The sequence below is a fragment of the Cryptotermes secundus genome, unplaced genomic scaffold, assembly GCF_002891405.2.
Source record: "Cryptotermes secundus unplaced genomic scaffold, Csec_1.0 scaffold88, whole genome shotgun sequence".
In the NCBI taxonomy this organism is placed as follows: Eukaryota; Metazoa; Arthropoda; class Insecta; order Blattodea; family Kalotermitidae; genus Cryptotermes; species Cryptotermes secundus.
In genome coordinates, this window is record NW_019724585.1 from 635,561 (window position 1) to 653,433 (window position 17,873).

The following is a 17,873-nucleotide window of genomic DNA, read 5'->3' on the forward strand; positions in this document are numbered from 1 at the left end:
AACACAGAAGCTGAAGAATCTCCAGGGTTGAGAGCTGTTACCAAGGAATGACTAGTGGAGATACTGCAGGCTGAAGACTTAGTGTGTAGTGATTTGTAAAGTGCGGAAATCAGCAATAGCGTTGTGTTTGTAGTTGCAAGCAGTGTGCACAGGTGGTCGATAAAGCCATTCATCATTCCCAACCCCATCTATAGTCACACTTATATATATATATATGACATTATATTCTGTTGTCTGCCTTCACAATTATGTTTTGACGCAATCACTAGGTCAGCAGGAACTATGGGAAGCACTAGTCTTAACGGAAATTAATGGACAGATCCCTCAATAACACAAATAGCTATAGCATGGATGTCTAAGGTTTGTTTCACCACCATGTCCATAATGGCTCTGGAACCCACCAAGGTGTCCAAAAAGACTGAGTGCACAAAGTGGCTGGAGTGTACAGCTGACCATCTCAATCTATTAACAAAACTAAGAATGTGTAATGTTTTACTTTCATGCCACAATTTGTCTCCATTGCACAGTTCTTAGGCAAAAGATCAACTTTCCCTTCCTCTTAACTCATTAATAAGCATATTTCATTCATAAAAACTCTAACGAAATATTTTTGGGTCTCAAAATTCTTGCATACACCACAATGACCAAGCCACTATGCTATTTACAATAATGTGTTGTAGCTTAACTCACATTGGGGCTGATATCATCTTCTTTAACAAGAGAGTTGGTTTCTTTCTTCTTGGTGCTCTGAGTCTCTTGTGATACCTTCTCCTTTTCTGCTTTCTCCTTAGCTTTCTGCTCCTGTTTCATGCGCCGTTTCAGCTCACTGGAATATGAACAAAACCAATGAATGCAGCTAATTAACTTCACATAAATTACATATTTATGATGTTTAAGTCTCAACACACCTACGATGCAGCCATGAACTGGATCCACAGATGTGACGACTTATAGCATAGCCACCTTGGAAAGTTGGACCCAATTCCCAGAAAGTTTTCCCAATTTCCCTCACGCATTTCTGGCCAAACATCAACATGCTGTCTCCACTTCAAACTTTTCTATCTGTAATGACATTTGCAAATCTGTAATAGGAAGATCTACCTACATACATTATACCCTACAACATCAGTGCCTCACACATTAATATATTCAGAAGTTCAGCTTCTTGAAAGAAGAATAGGGCCTTACAACCTGCATCACAACGAACACTTTGTGTATGTACACATGTGGATTCCTATAATCTCTTAACACAGAATTTGACTGCATACATACCAGCTGCCTAAGCCTACTAACTACATGACAGTGCTCTCCATATCAGAACTAAGATTTTCTTTCCATATTTCATATGTATAAAAAATGCCTGCTTTCAAACAAAGTTATCGATGCTGAATACACTACATTACCTAGAAATGTATGAATATAACATTTTACATCAGCACTTACTGTTCCCTGATACCATTAAACTTACAATGTATGTGCATATAATGACATCCTCATTTTAAGGGTGGGCAATGGATTTGAACAATAAACTGAGGACAACTGTAAAAGGGGATGATTTAACACTGAGATTATTGTCTTGCTATCAATGAAACTGAACAATGAAATAAGGGGCATAGCTTAAATCGAGAAACATTAAATGGAGTTTCCGCTGTACTTTATCTTTAGGTCATTTTCATATTTGTACACGTGAAAAATGAATTTCACATGTTTGGTTAAACACCAAGTGTGCAGTCAACATAGTAACCAACTTTCACATTTAATGGAAACCTCAAATATACTACAGGTGTCTGTCTACAGGGAGATCATGTGACAGCCTGCTACAAATCATTTAGCAAGTCCAGCGCAAGGGACACGCACCTTTCGTGGTAAATATGCACTGGGATCTGTGGAGCAACTGAAAGAATAACAACCCATTTCATTACAATTTCTCTTCAATATGAACCCAAAAAGTTGTTGAGCAACTACCATAATGTGGGTTTATGTGCCTGACGACCGCAATCCTGAGCCCCTCCTACAGTATCAAACATTCCATGAGTTATACAAATTCTAGTCTCAAAATGCCTTGTGACAGTTACATGCTGAAATGATTGTTCATGTATGATACTCAAGTGAAAAACAGGGAGAAGACTCTGGTATACATCTCTCTATGATTTTCAAGCTTCTGAAAAGGTACTTCAAAACACATGAATGCAAACAATTTACAAAGATGCCACAAATGCATCCTAACAGCTTGTAGCATTTCCAGCATCTGCTGTGATCTGGTTGGAGTGTGTTATGCTCCGGCCTATGGCCTTTCAATTGTGCTGTGGGTCTGAATGCGCACAGTGAAGGTTGAGACGAGGAGAACATGTTCCTCCTGCTGGACTGATGAAATGATTTCAGCAGACTCTCAGATGAACTCTCTGCATATTCTTCCATGTGATTTTGCTATGCAAGCCAAAGTTTTACTGTTCTATGTCAGAATATGTATTTTCCCCACCTCTGCGGTTGTAACTGGAATCACTGAAACTACTGTGACAGTTATGTTTTCGACAGAATATTTAAAAACAATTAGATCAAAACAAATATAACAAGTGTTTCACTGGAATCATAAATTAACACAGACTTAGAATTTCAATATATTCTTTTTAAAAAGGAGGTCTGAGTCTAAGTTAAGTATAATGATTTCATTCTGTTGCCACATACTTAAAACCTAACAAACTGAAGATTTAAACGATAACTGATGAAAGTGGTCCAGTACTCTTGCAATCCTGCCAGAATCTTTAAAGGGTCCCATTCTTGAATGAAATATAGATGAATACCTAACATGTGAAAATTCTAAGATAGTAAGTTTCCTGACAGTACAGTATTGTTACATCCTCATTGGAAATCTGGTGGTAGATGGCATCATGTGAGTGGATGGTAAAAGAGATATTGCCACTGCAATGCAAGTGTAATTATTCTATTTTGTTTCAATACAAGAATATCTAATGGGTCTTTTTTGCTTCAAAATAAAAAAAAATTAATGGCTCTCCTTTTTGCTTGAATATATAATACTTTTCACAATGTGATCCCTCCAAAATGTACACTGGTAATAAAATTAGAGTAACAGTCATGTACAAGAACCTGGAGTTATCAGGGTTTCATTTTAACGCATTATTGAAACCAAACACATGAAAAATGTTACATGTCATGTGTGATGCTTCTGATTGTGTAATGAACTTTCATTTTGAAGGAGACCAACTACTTTTAAATGTGTTGCAACTCTTTATCTGTATAGTTTATTTTTTAATATAGGCCTTGCAAGTTCTTATTCCACTAGTAACTGTCTGAACTTCAACTCTAAGCAACATTTCTTGTGAAAATAACAATGGGCAGTACTTCTTGTATCGAGGCCTTACATTATATTCATGACTTAAAGTAGCGTAGAACCAGTCCTGTTTTTTTCTTGTGGGTTATTATGATGCTGTTAATATCTAGAATATAGTGTAAAATGGCAGCATGACTGATGATTTGGTAGGGATCTGGAATTGTTCACAGCCTAACCAAGGTAATATCCTTGAATTTGCTTGCATACACAGAGAAGAACCATGAAAAACTACCATCAGGATTGCTGGTGTCCTGACCAAGATCCGAATCAAGAACTTCAAACACCATTCTGATGTATCAGTGCTATGCCAGCCGTCTTGATTTAGTACTTTAATTGGTACCTTCAACAAAGTAACACTTTCAGTGTAAAGAAGCACTAGGGTTCTTTATTTACTTCATGCATTGAACCTGTTACCTGTCAGTTGTTCACCTACCGCCAAAAACCCATACAAGACACTCTGAAGGACTAGGTACATATTGAACAGGTTCAAGGTCATATTTCTCACGAAACTGAGCATTATGCACCTCTTGCATAGTTTAAGTTTTGTGCATTCACTCTGAGTAACTTTCTTTATGTTTGTATTGTTATGTCAAAAATGAAAGACTTGTAAACTAGGGAACACTATGTTACTTGATAGTGTTCTAGAAGAGGTTTAAATGTTGCTGCTCCGCTTTTCAAGGAAATGACCAAAGCTATAACAAGGAATGTTAAAAAAACAAAATATTTTCAAATGGTGTGAGTGCTGAAGAAGGGCTGGCAATATGTGGCACATTATGTGACTGGTGCAGCCAAGAAACTCAATCTCAACAAATCAGATTACTCATGCAGAACAAATAATTAATAAAGACCTTCAAATATGAGTCCAAGACCTGGAATCTTTAGTGTTCAATTTTTTTGGCAGACTCCAAGCAATCCTTGTAAAAAATCTGAATGTATGAAGAATTTGGACTGGGTAGGTCACTCACAAACTGATGCTTGAACACAAACTGAGAGTCATGGTGTATAAAAATATGCTGAAGAGCTTTGAACAAAATTGTAAGCAGATAGACTCTACAGTGCACAATCCTAAGGGCAGGCAACACTCCTTGCAGTAGAAGTATTATTATTATTAATATTATTATTATTATTTGCCACAGCCACAATGGTTTCTTTCATTCATGTCTGCTGCAAAAACAAATGGAAATGATTTTCTTTTTCCTTGTACATGAATCCCACAAGACACTGCAATTACTGGAGAAGTAAATATTAAAATATACTTATACAACCTCTGCCAGCCTTCTATGAGAAAAAACTGTGGTGTGCAAAAAGAAACAGCCATAATCATGCCATGCCACATACTTTTCAAATGATTCAAAATACTGCAGCAAAAACAGTATTAAGTCTTCCCAGACACCATACTCTTTTACATTTGCTACTGAAGGTGAAAAAGGAGCTGTGGGGTTGTTAGTTTTCTTCAGATTATGCACTCCACACTGTCTCAACAATGATACTTCATAATATATCACTTGGAGGCTTTCAACTGTCTTAAATAGTTATGTATCATAGTAAAATACTTCAAGGGATACAAACTGTCATTAAATAGCAGCATATACAAATAGCAATGGCAGGTAGAGTGCATGAACTAAACTGAACAGTCCATTCAATGAATATCCTTGAAGTTTTTGTTTTAATCTAGAGCAAAACTGAAAATCGGTGGATATGAAGCACTTCCCTGCCCGGACCTTGTGGATTACAATTGAACCACACAAATATTTATTATAAGTTACCTTAAATTAAAATGAAGTATTATTCTTCCGATTTAATCATAGGACTTTCTGAATATATTAATAATTCATGTACTGTATCACTCTTCTGGAATATGTTCATGTAACAAGGTATTATGAAAAGTATATCTGTAATGTATTCTGGCAAATGCCCCCTGAAACTTTATATAATGAGCAATCCTTCGCCCAACAAAAGAATTTCAAAAAATGGTATATACAGATTTCTCGGTGCATGGCAGTTTTTCGTTCATCAGCACTATTTTAGGTCTTACTTAGACCCATACATGCCTACAACTGATACTGCATGTTCTTGAAATTGTATGTTTTACACCTGCAAGTCTTTTTCAATATCATGTTTTGTTATATAAATTTTCGTTTTTATATCGGCTGCTGGCATTTTACCTGCCACGTGCCCTGGCCAACTATGCAAAGGAAACATGAAGCTGGATAATCTGTCTAAATTAAACACATACTCTTAAGAACCTAAACATACACGTCTGTGTACATGTCAACATTTCATACAGAGTAATATATAAGACGGACATTTCACAGTTACTCACTTTTTTGACAATTTCTCTCCCACTAACTCAGCCATGCTACCAACACTTACAAGACCCACAACGATCCGACCTCTTCATCCCTTTCATCGCCAACCACGAGGTATGTTTTTTTTATTGCTATTTTATCATTGAATAGAGATTAGCTACGCATGGAAGGCGGCATATAGAATCACAGGATAGAATTGCTAGAATTTCTACTGCAGTTATTCGTTACCGCTTCCTATCAGATGGAAGCACAATCTGCATGATACCATTCAATTTCAGATGACGCCACTAGTACATGCCAGTGGCTGTCTCTGGGACATCATGGTGTGCGTGTAAATCAGTGGTGGCGGGAGTACGCAGTGCCGAACCCTAGAAGATCAGGTGAAGTTGTCCTTCTGCTTAACTAGTTCACGTCATGAAGACTTATGGGGGAGTGGATGCATAGATCCACATTTTCTTGACCTCAGCACTAGCTGGAGGTGAGTGGTCAGGTTCACGCCCCGGCAGCTTTGCCCCCATTTCCCATTGGATAGGAGGTTGGGTGGAACCCAGAGCCGGTCTGGACAACGTGGAGAAAAGAAAATTCTTGACACTACCGGGACTCAAACTCCGACCCCTCGGTCGTCCAGCCCACCCTTGAAGACAACAGTATAAATTTTACCACTACGGAAACATCAAATCTCTCATAACATAGTACCTCCTAATGCAAGAGGCAGAAATATCATACGATTGTAGATGCCTTAAACTAGATACGTGTTAAAGTATATTTTATCTGACAGAAAATAAGATCATGGCAACTTCTGACGTGATGCTAATCGATGACCCTAGAGATCTGGTACGGTGAGCGATTAAAAATTATGCGTGTTGGAAGGTACAAACATGACAATGGCGAAAACACTGTATTGCTCTCTTCAAAACAAACGGGAACCAACCGGTACTCATGTAGTTTAAACATTCTATTAAAATTCTGTTATAATAACACCTTGGTGTTGTAATACACGTTTGAGAGAAGCACTTGTTGGACATGTTCTACAGTTATGTTATATTTTATTTTTATTAATTCCGAAGATTTCATCGTAATTACTTCTGCCCCAACTTCATTTACTTGTTTTCATCATAACATTTGTTACTGGTCTGTAGTTTACTTTATGACGCTGATGGTATATACATGACCGCCTCTGTGGTCTGGTGGGCAGAGTTTCCGGCTACAGATCCAGAGGTCCCGGGTTCGATTCCTGGCGCTACCAGGTTTTCTGAGAAGTCGTGGGTCTGGAACGGCGTCCATTCAGCCTCGTGGCATAATTGAGGAACCACTTGAATGGAAAAGTAGTGGCTCCGGTCTAGAAAACCGAAATTAACGGCCGTGGGAATTCGTTGTGCTGACCACTTGACACTCTCTATCCTCTAAAGTTGGCATTAACTTCGCCGACAAGCGGCGGTCGCTCTGTCGGTATAGTTCACTTGTGGACTAAAGCCACGGAGTTTGTATTGTTGTTTTCATTATATAGTGCCGAACGGTGGGGTGACTGGTGAATAATGAGTTGGAATGGACATCGAAGGAATCGGTCGTGGCCTATGGGCTGCTAATATTGAACCTTCTTCACAATTTGTTGTTCCAAGATAATTCAGCCATTGTAATATCCTCCGCTCCCTTCGCATATTCCGTCTATTGCTATCTACAGAGTGGCCAAAAATTTGTTTCACACTTCAACGCACAAAATATCTGCTTAAATAATTTATTGGTATATCTAAGGTTCAATTTTGAAAATGTCCGTAAGTAACCTCTGCTGAAGAATGTTATAGAGGTCATCTACATTTTCTTGGGCACCCTTGTGTAGTTCACTGTTTTATTAAACTAACTGCCCTCCTCGGTATGTAGCCTAGTACGGAGTCGGATATGAAGCACCAAACTTAAAGACCGAGAATAAGATAAGGCGTTGCCTAATTAGGGACGCCGCGCTATCCGTCTGAGGTATTTCACGGCCTAGTAAACTACTTTACTATTTGACCTAATATTTAAAGCTATTTACAATATACTAATTTCTCTTGATGAAGAGAATACTCTAGTCTACTACTGATCTCAAGAGTATAATTTCTGTGGCTTTTGAGTTAAAGTCCATCTTTAATTCCTGAAAGATATTTTGCCAATGCCATTGTTCAAGAGAATTTTCACAGAGATTTTGCAGAACTTCTGATTTCAATACCCTTCTTTTTGTATCAAAAGTTTTTGGAAAATATTAGCTTAGAAATTTATTTTATTACAGTTTTTATTCTTAAAGAGAACCCGTGTCTCAATGCTTATTTTCTATAACTTGACATGTTTTCAGAATCTGTAATTTTTAAAAGTATTATAATAATTTCTAGAGACCATTCTTATTGTATAAAAGAGCATAATCACGGAAAATAATACCGTTAGTGGAATATAGTTTATTTGTATCGCATTTTCCTTCCTCAGTTTCTAGCAGCAGAAATATTACTACTGTAACGTTCTTACAATTATGTTTAATAAAATGTTTGTTCCACTACTGAAAATAACTTGTAATTTTAATATTTTAACATATACATATTAATCTGAATTTAATTTATTTTCCTATACGAGTTTTAAAATAAGAAGATCATTAAAACTAAGGGTCTATGTGAGTTTCTGTTGCATTTTAGCAGGTTTCGTTTAGTTCAACTCTCAAAGCGAGTGTCATTTTCGTTGATGTCTTCAAGTTTCGTCCGATATATATTTACCTTGTAGGTAATTCCTGACATTCACACCAGATTTCGAAGAAATGGAAGCTCGCACGAAACCTCGAGAATTACGGAGGAAATAGACATGAATCAAAGGGTGAGAGTTACGATTCATAATGCTATTTTGAATTAGTAATGTGCCTACTGTCGTCGTATTTTCAACAGTTGTCTTACAAAGGCCTTGTTAGAGTAGAGGCAGAGGGAGAACCATTACTTGTATGTAATTACTCTGCATGGATCTAAACAGTAGCGCCATTGAACGATTACGTTCGAATCCTATCGAGAGGGAGGCGAGTTCATCGATATGATGTTGTTATTGCCATAGCAACCCAGTGCGAATGGCGTTTGAGCGTTTCTTCGTAGTGAAGGATACAAGTCATTGGCCTGCTTAACTCAGCATTATTATATTCAATTAATTTTATTGCAGTTTTGAAGGAAAATGGAATTTAGTTATCAGGACATTAGGAGACTAGCAGAAATGCTGAAACCGACAGAAGAAGATTCAGACAGTGAAGATGATTTGCCTCAAAGTGGAATATCCAAGTTGGGTAATATAATTAAACATATCACTTAATTACTCTTCTTAGTTGTTCTTATCATTCTCGTGCATTAATCAAGCAAGAATAGAAAAGTATTACATTTGAAACAACCGTGTCTTCTACTCTTGGTTTTATTTCTGACATTTAGTTTTGAGGTGAACATTTCAGATGGTCAATGAAATGCTACGTATTAGTAAAATCTGGAGTATAATGTCCGCAGCTAATTACAACAAATTTAATGATAGGAGAAGCGGGTTAATTAAGCCTAAGGTATCAAAGAATTAATTTCAATTCTTTGTAAGGCGTAAGCGGTTAATGATGACAGCATTACTTTAATTAAAGGTCCTGATGTTTTTAGGGCATATAATTAATGAGTTTAATTAAATCGCATGAATTCTTATCTAATTTAAAATACTTTAATTTGTTAGGGCTGCAATACACGTGATTTTTTTCAGCCTGGGATATATTATCAGAAACAAACATTGGGAATTTGCCTCATACAACCGTTTCTAGAATTTTTTTCGGAGTCCAGCTGTCCTATGAAGATAAAGTCATGTATAATGGAAGACTTGAACTTGTGGAGCTAATCTTCTGCGCCACCTGTAGCCCATGTTACTACAGCCGGCTGAGACAGTGGCATAAATTCGATTAACTGTCTAGGGTTGTAGACATAACTCTGTATAAAAAACGCTGTTTGAAGAATTTGAAGTCGATTTTTGTACATTTATTTCAGTAACTAATTTTAATTCTGCAGATTCCAGAAAAAAAAATTGAGAGCACGCATCCGCAAGAAAGCAGTCCCGAGATCGTACAATATACTTGAATGAATGAATGTATAAGGGGTGGGCCTTCTCGGCCCTTGCACCGCGACCTACAGTGATCTGTTGTGCCTTGTATTGAATGATTAGTCAAACGCAGCGTAAACACGAAGAAACTGATACTGGCAACTCGCCGAGGTGGGTCGGTTATAGTCGGTCTTCTTTGGCCTGCTTTCCTCATTTTGAAGAAATGAAAGTAGGCTTATGCGATCTCCATGCTGCCTGTGCATCCCTATCAAATTTTGAGTGGCTGACAGGTCTTTTTGAAAATTGGTGTGTATATCATGAACCCTGAGCCAATCTCAGCGGCGTGATTCATAAATCCCCCCATTAATCTGTGTGTTTGTATGTGTATCCCTGTTGTTGCTAGGCAATGGTTCCGTAATAATCTCCCTATCGTTGCTAGGCAACGGCTCGGTAAAAATGTTACCGCAACAACAAATACACACGCAACAATAGAATCATTGTTAATCCATGAAACTGAAGGGAAGAGACCATTTAGAAGACATACGCCTAGATGGGAGGAAAATATTAAAACGAACATTAAATTACTTGGATGTGAATAGCGAGAATTAGCTAGTTCAATATGGGGCCAAGTGACAAAAAATGAATTTTTTATACTCCACAGAAGGCCAGGAATTCTTGGCAAGCTGAGGGGGAGTAGGAATTTTCTGTTTTCAATAAGGACCCTGTTCCTTGGAGTTAGGCATGACCGATACCAGTATATCTCCTCTGACGTAGGTATGATGCAATGGGAAGTAGCTTATTTCGTAAAATACTCTAACCTCTGCAGCCAGACGGCGAACTTACTCGGAAACATTTCTCCCGTAAGACAGGCCCAGGGAATATCGGACCGCAGAAGAGCAGCGGGGATAGCAGTGGTGCTGCTGCAGTCTCCGGCGACACTGCTGATGATATTAATATCTGGGATGAAAGAGAGGTTCCAGAAGTCGATGTTGGTGATAACAGCACGGATCCCCGTGAGAGACCAGAGTTCGATATCAAGTACAGGCAGGCAGTCACTCCAGAAGATGTGTACCTGCAGGTCTGGTAATGAATCTCACAGTAGTCATATTTATTGTAGCAATTACATGTTGTTTGATTTTTTAGTTCTGTCGGAAGGAGGGGGAGGGTTGAGGGCTGCGTATTGGAAGCTACATAATGTCTGTCTGAAGACGAATACGTATAATGATACTTACATGCTTTAACGAAGCTAATTCAACTTCAGAAACTATACGTAGCTTCCAACAAGATAGGAATATGATCACGAATAAAAAGTGGATAAAAATTTGGGTTTCTCTTAGATGGACTGAAGAAAGCTAATAAACACTTAGTCTGAGTGGCTGATAATTTGACCAATAATCTAACTCGACATCTCCCTTAAGAATTTCTCCCTATCACATGTAACGGTCTAAACTATAGGCGTTCTAATCTCTGCTCTCATTTGAGGATTAAATCAGATCCAAGATCATGTAATTGACACGGCTAGGTCTGGAATATCCCCCCAAAGGTGTCTTCACCTTATCGTCGTGGTGAGGCTTGCGTGACTCTGTGAACTGGATAGCTATGCTGGCGGTAGTTTAACTACCAGTAGAGTCACATATGCCGGTAAGGTCAAAGGGTAGAGTCCAGACTAAGAGAGATACCCTGGTCTTCCAGGTTGGGGGTTGGGCACGAGGCTAACATCCTCATCCTTAAAAAGAATTTTGTTTAGAAACCCAACAATCAGCCTCGGGTCATCATTCGTGGATCCATTCCTATGGCAGTTCCGATATATATATATATATATATATATATNTCTGCCAGGCGAATTCAATGGTTATTAGGAGAATTTCTGACTGTATTACAAGTGATATCTGCATCGCGAATCTTTTATCTCATAAGTAATCAAGTACACGAGAAGGAATACTGGTAGCTCAGCTCGTCAAGAAATTCCGCAAATTTTATGGAACCCGAAGTTTCATTATAGTGTCCACAAGAACCCGCCAGTGTACATTATCCTGAACCATTAGAATCCAGGCCACACTATCGGATTCTATTTCTTTATGATCCATTTTAATATTATCCTGTCATCCTTGCACATATGTCTCCTAAGCGGGTTCAGTTTTTCCTAATAAAATTTTCACGCAATTATTGTCTCTCCTCTTTGATTTTGTCATCCAATAGCCACAGGTTTAAAAAGATCAGTTTGTAATTATTTTTCGTCAGGAAAATAAAGACAAGTATTCAAAGGGCCCATTATCTGAAAGTGGAGTATACTTTGTGATATCTGTTATGAAATCAAGCCTTTGGTATTGTCATATTGACGTCTACAGATTTTGATATATGAGATCACGTTTCTCGTCTGTCAACTGACAACTCCTAAAATTCGGGGGGGGGACAATGAAGTGTCTAGAAAAAGGGATTTATAGATGTTATCCCCACCATTATAACCACCCAGGTTGCCAATTTTTCTACTAACCAAGTTCACTTCATATTCTGAGATGTGCACAACACAATTATTCTGTGAAATTTAGCAAGAAACTATTGTATTGTATTGTATTGTATTGTACTGTACTGTATTGTATCGTATTATATTCTATTCTATTATTTGATTTGTTAACCTCTAATATGAACCCCTCAAATACTCGTATGTTCTAAAGTAGCTCTTATCCTAAAGAGACGCAGAACGAAGCCACTTCTTCTTCGAGAAACCTCGAATGTGAACTCGAAGACTATATAATATGATTTAGATTTCTTGATGAATTCCCTAGTACTTCCAGTCAGATGTAAATATAATAATAAACAGGTCATGATCGATTCCTTCTAAGTATCCTGTCATAGATTATACACGGTATATAAGAGAAACTAATGCAACACAGAAAGTGCGTCTTAATAAAAAAGAAGAAGAGGTGGGTGTATATTTCTCCTATCGAGACAATACTGTATATTGCGTAAATTCATTTCCTGATATTTTTCACTCCTCACTGGCCTTGATGTAGATACAAATCCATATTGTTCCAGAGTTAGTCATACTACCGATATCACTCTGCACAGTATCAAGAAAGTTCCGAAAATATTCATCACAGTATTAAGTATAGAAAAAAGCATTGTCAATCTCAGTCAGATGTGTATTTCGTTGTATGTACTAACTTTCGTACGGTGAGTCGTTTATTACAGAATCGATAAAGCTCGATTCGTGTTTCGTGTAAAAATGCAAAGAAGGGATTATATATGTCTTATAATGAAACTAAAAGAAAGGAAATTCGATCATTTAGCGTGCATATCGTATATTAAATTCAGTCAGAATCTTAAAGTGGTTTCGGATATAAAAAATGTGGACAGGTGAACGGACCGGACAGGCAGAACCAACCCAACATGCGATCTCTTTTTACGTCGTGTGCATAGAAAATATATACCCGTAGATGTTGATGTTTTAGATGGGAGGCAAGACCACAGGTTCTGCGAGCTGCGAGGATATGGTGGTGAGTGTGCAGCTGCCAGGGGAATCACGAGGTCAGGTGAACTTGGCGGTTACTCGCGAGCGTCTCGACGTCCGGTCCCCGCGATACTGTCTCAGCCTTGCGATGCCGCATCCTGTGGACCCTGATTCGAGCAGAGCAGAGTGGCTCAACTCTGTTCTTGTCGTCACTCTACGGATGCAGAGAGATTTCGACTTCATCAATTTCTGATTTCGCCAGCCGTTTTCTGGGCTTCATTATTTGAAACTGTATAGAGAGTGTCTTACATCTGAAATTGAAAATAAACAATTGTATCATTCCCTAGCCTGAAATCCATTTACAATCAAGAAATTTGAATTATATATGCTAACAACTTAATTACCTCTATGGACCAGTTTTTCTCGAGAAACCAACGCTGGTTAAGTAAGTACGTAACTAAATTTCATTACCACTTTCGCAAAATCCAGCTAGTGGACTCAATTCTGAATCAGCTGTATCTAATCTGAACTCTTTAAATCCATATTAATATCATCCTCCCATACATCCTCCAGTCTAAGAAGTGATTTCTTCTTTATTAGTTTCCAAAAGAAAATAATTTTCAGATTTCTCATCCCCTTATGCAGGATATATGTTCTGTCCAAATCATCATCCGTGACCTGTTCACTGTATTAACTTATTTGGTGAATATTACGAATGACGACACTCCTCATTATGTAATCTTCTTCATATCACTAGCAATCCTTGTATTTTAGATATAAATACTATCCGCAGTTTCCTGTTCCCTTAGCGAGTAGCCAGTAATATATTCTGTCATTATGAATTCCATTTAGATCGACGTACGCCAATAGCCTACAGACCATGTACCACTCCGAACTTACCTGATTTCGATAAAGTATATTTTGTATCTGCCGATCATAATGGCCGCGCGATCTAAGGCCTGAACTGTCTTCACTCACTCGAATGCTGGGATCGTAGGTTCGAGTCCCACTGAAGACATGGATATATGTGTGTGCATTTATTTTTGTTAGTGTTGTCCTCTGTGTAGGTAACGGCTTTGCGACGGGCTGATCGCTCGTCCAAGGAGTCCTGCCGTCTGTGTAGAAAGGATTACGAAACTGAAAAAGAGGCCAGGGTCCAACAAAGTGTTGTAGTGCCATTGATGTATGAATGGATATTTTTTGTCTATAGTAAAAGCTGCCGAAATTTAATTTTGGTTCACATTGATCCAGTAAGCCTGTCCATAAACCTTACTTTATTGGGGCCTCTTCATTTTTCTACACAATAACATTCCTGTACAGATCTACTCACTTGGCAATAGAAGCGTTGCCGCAACGCAAACAAATGGTTTTTATTAATCAATTTACAATATGTTTCTACCCGCAAGGACCTCCAACAGGCGATCTTGAGGAATACACAACTGCTGACGGATTACATGAACTACAATGCTAGTATGGAATTTGTCGATTAACACTGGGTGTGGATTATTTTGCAATGCCATCGCCATCTTGCCTACATAGCGTCAAATGTTTGGACGACTGGTAAAGGATCTGAAAGAAAGTGACATTGGTCTAATAGAGGCAGTATCCCAGAATTTGCCTGGAATTACTCAAAGTATCTGATGTCCTGGCCGAGAATCTATCCGAGAGCATCCGAAATATAGGTGCGCAGCGTTGAGGCCGTACCATAGCTCAGGCGGTTAGTCGCCTGCTTCGTACCGCAGCGGCTCGGTTTCGAGCCCAGGTACGGTCATGTGGGATTTATTGTAGACAAAGAGGCACTGGAGTAGGTTTTCTCTGAGTACTTAGGTTTCTCCTACAAATTCTCATTCCACCGACTGCTCCACACTCATCATCATCTGTCATCCGGAGCTGGTACAATAGGCCAGAAGTGGCCGCAGTACCAAGTGGACTCAGTATCACCCCACCCCAAGAAACTAAAAAAAAAAAAAAACTAAAGAACTATTCTCTTTGGTGTTGTAAGTGTACATTAGTGGCTCTGGTAAGGCAGCAGCGTTTCCCAGGGCTAGTCCAGNATTGTGCATCTCCGTCTGATTATCCCCTCAACAATCTTGCCCTTCGAATGAAGCGCAGGATCCTGTATGCGGGGACGTCGAAATAGTCACTTGGTTCCATAAAATATTGACTCAAGTGGTGCAATCTTAAACAAGCTGTCTGTCTAAAATATACTTTTACTTTAAGTTACGTCAGAATGCAGCCTTAAGGAAGAAAAGCCTTGTGCTTTCAACGAGATACCCGGTATGGAGATTCTGGTTTGAAGTCGTATATTGAAAGTGCAATATACTACTTTGTAACGTTGGGACCACGATAGGACGATGATCTGCGTTGCTGTCAGCTGATGACGCACACTTGAACAAGATTTAGACGATTTGGACACAGTATAGCTTGTTGGTTTTCCTTTCTCTGAAGGACACACTTGTGAAGGTGAATGTCACTTGTATTCAAGACAGCGGAAACAGCACGTGACTTTCACATCGTGCCTGCTACCTGAGAGAGTTACCAGATACCAAAGTTCAAGGGAATGCATCCAGCTTTGTCATCTATTGAACGTACTCGACCGGTTTCAATGGTCCTGCAGTCACGGAAGAGGAAGTTGTATTTGCGTTATCTACATATCCGTGAGCACCCTGCCCAATTCAGTCAGTAAAATGATTGGCTTTTTTCTGTGCTGCCGGGGCTAGATTCTCGCCAGGAACAGGTACTTTTTTCTTTGCTACAACCTCCTGATGGTCCTGACCGTCTCTAGGGCTCACTCGGGCTTCTGTACATTGTTGATAACCTGGACTCTTTCCTCGTGGGTAAAACAGCCGAGACCGAGAGAGTTAAGGTTGCAAGAAGCTTTACTTCCGCTCTCTAAGAAGTGTTCGTGACAGAGGAACAAACATCAACTTCACCTCTTTTCTTATTGCTAGTGGGGTGGGACTAAGTCCCTTGTACTGCGGTCACTTCTGGCCTATTGTACCAGCCCCAGATGATAGGTGAGGCTGGTTGTGGAGCAGTTGGTGGAATGAAGATTGGCAGGGGAAACCGAAGTATTCGGAGAAAACCTGCTCCAGCCCCACTTTGTCTACCACAAATCCTACTTGATTAGACCCGGGATCGAACCCGGCCCGCCACGGTGGGAAGCCAGCGACTAACCGTTTGAGCTATTGCTCGGCCCTCAACTTCAGCTTGCTTCCTTCATAAAGAATGGGGTTCGGTAACCGGCAGGTTCCTCTTCTCGTTTACTCTGCCATTTTACTTCATAATATGCATAAAGACTGCTGCTTTGAATTCATCACATATAAGTGAAAACTGGTCGAATATTTTGTAACACGCTCGAGGATTATGATGCGTTTTTTTTTTCAGAGGCTGTATAAAATAGAAGCATAAAAGGACTGGTTCTTGGACTTTTCGAAGACGACAATTTTCAACTTAATAAACTATGCTCTATCGCCGAATTATATGATGTAGGATTTGATGTTCTCACAGCAGTGGAGATGTGTTTTCGAACTTCACTGGGTCTTTCATCGTAATACAAAAGAACCAGAAGATCTGTACCATATGTTCGAAACGTCTGTAACTAATACTACACCTTTGTTTCTAATTTAGGATATCGATGAATTATGTCTTCAGAACTAGAGGAAAGTAAATGAGATTATGGTATTGATTGGGCATGATGTTTGGTCCTACAGACAAGTAGCAGCTTAATTTAACAATAACCATCCAGGAAAGTTTCTAGTTACAAGCTTAAACAGCGTCTGTAGCAGACAGTCCATTTTTGTGTCGTCCTATCACCTTAAGAGAAGCAGGGATAGCGTAGTCGGTATAGCGACTGGCTACGGGCTGAACGACTGAGTGGTCGGAGTTCTAGTCCCGATAAGGTCAAGAATTTTCTCTTCTCCACGTCGTCCAGACCGGCTCTGGGGCCTACCCAATATCGTATCCAATGGTTACTGTGGGTTCTTTCCCCGGGGGTGAAGCGACCGGGGCGTGAAGCTGATCACTCACCTCCAGCTAGTACCGAGGTGAAGAAAATGTGGACCTACACATCCACTCCCCCATACGCCTTCATGGCTTAGTGGTTAATTAGTTAAGCACAGGACAACTTTACCTTACCTTTACCTATTACCGTGGGCACGCGGTAGTGTAGCTGGTCGAGGCTCTATGCTACAAGCCGGAAGGTCGCGGGATCGAATCCCGATGAGGTTATTGGATTTTTTCAATTGACCTAATCCTTCCAGCCGCACTATGGCCCTGTGGTCGACTCAGCCTCTAACAGAAATGACTACCAGGAATAAATTAAATAATTTTCTTGGGTAGTAAAGCGCGGCCGGCGCTTAAGGCTGGCAACCTTGCCGCCATATATGAGCCGCTTGTCTAGAAAATGTCAGAGCCTCAACATCTCACAAGCCTATGGGCCTCCAAGGCCTGTTACAGGGATACTTTTACTTTACTTTACTTACCTATTACCTCATGGGAAGACCCTCGAATTTCCTTACAGATAGTTCTTATAGAATAATTCTAAAATCCTATCAGCGAAATTATGCTAAGAATTCAGAGGATCGTGATATTCCGTCAATAAACACGCAATAAGACAGGGCATAAATATAATGAAGGAAAAGCTTCAATAAAATTAAAATGAAATAAAGTTAGGCATTTTGACTTTGTTTCTAGATGCTTCACA

The 17,873-nt window shown here is 39.3% G+C and overlaps 2 protein-coding genes across 5 annotated transcripts in view; one reads left to right on the plus strand and one right to left on the minus strand.

Moving 5' to 3' along the window:
* Window positions 1-5,792, minus strand: part of LOC111862275 (lysine--tRNA ligase) — a 31,890-nt gene extending 26,098 nt beyond the window's left edge. Inside the window, exons 1-3 of one of the 3 annotated variants that reach the window (XM_023847531.2) lie at window positions 5,673-5,775; window positions 909-1,062; window positions 691-826 (exon numbers count right to left, since the gene is read on the minus strand). In XM_023847531.2, coding sequence (XP_023703299.1) covers window positions 691-826; window positions 909-1,036 — 264 coding nt within the window. In that variant the 5' untranslated portion in view covers window positions 1,037-1,062; window positions 5,673-5,775. Of the gene's footprint in view, window positions 1-690; window positions 827-908; window positions 1,063-5,672 lie in introns of all 3 variants that reach the window. The other 2 variants (XM_023847532.2, XM_023847534.2) reach the window with 2 other exon arrangements.
* A 152-nt stretch (window positions 5,793-5,944) lies between these two features.
* LOC111862277 (protein PIH1D3) lies at window positions 5,945-13,522 on the plus strand. Of its 2 annotated transcripts, XM_023847535.2 has the most exons (4): window positions 5,945-6,038; window positions 8,821-8,941; window positions 10,587-10,795; window positions 13,170-13,522. In XM_023847535.2, exons 2-4 carry the CDS (start codon window positions 8,833-8,835, stop codon window positions 13,419-13,421), a joined length of 570 nt encoding a protein of 189 aa, XP_023703303.1. In that variant the 5' UTR covers window positions 5,945-6,038; window positions 8,821-8,832; the 3' UTR covers window positions 13,422-13,522. The 2 variants fall into 2 exon arrangements, with proteins under 2 accessions (XP_023703303.1, XP_033606499.1); XM_033750608.1 differs by lacking the exon at window positions 5,945-6,038 and having other exon boundaries at window positions 8,834-8,941; window positions 10,583-10,795.
* The last annotated feature ends 4,351 nt before the right edge of the window (window positions 13,523-17,873 follow it).

Coding starts and splice junctions, on each gene's coding strand:
- LOC111862277 (XM_023847535.2), top strand. CDS start 8,833: ATGGAATTTAGTTATCAGGACATTAGGAGACTAGCAGAAATGCTGAAA. Junction 8,942..10,586: donor AAGTGGAATATCCAAGTTGG/GTAATATAATTA, acceptor CCCGTAAGACAG/GCCCAGGGAATATCGGACCG. Junction 10,796..13,169: donor CAGAAGATGTGTACCTGCAG/GTCTGGTAATGA, acceptor TTGATGTTTTAG/ATGGGAGGCAAGACCACAGG.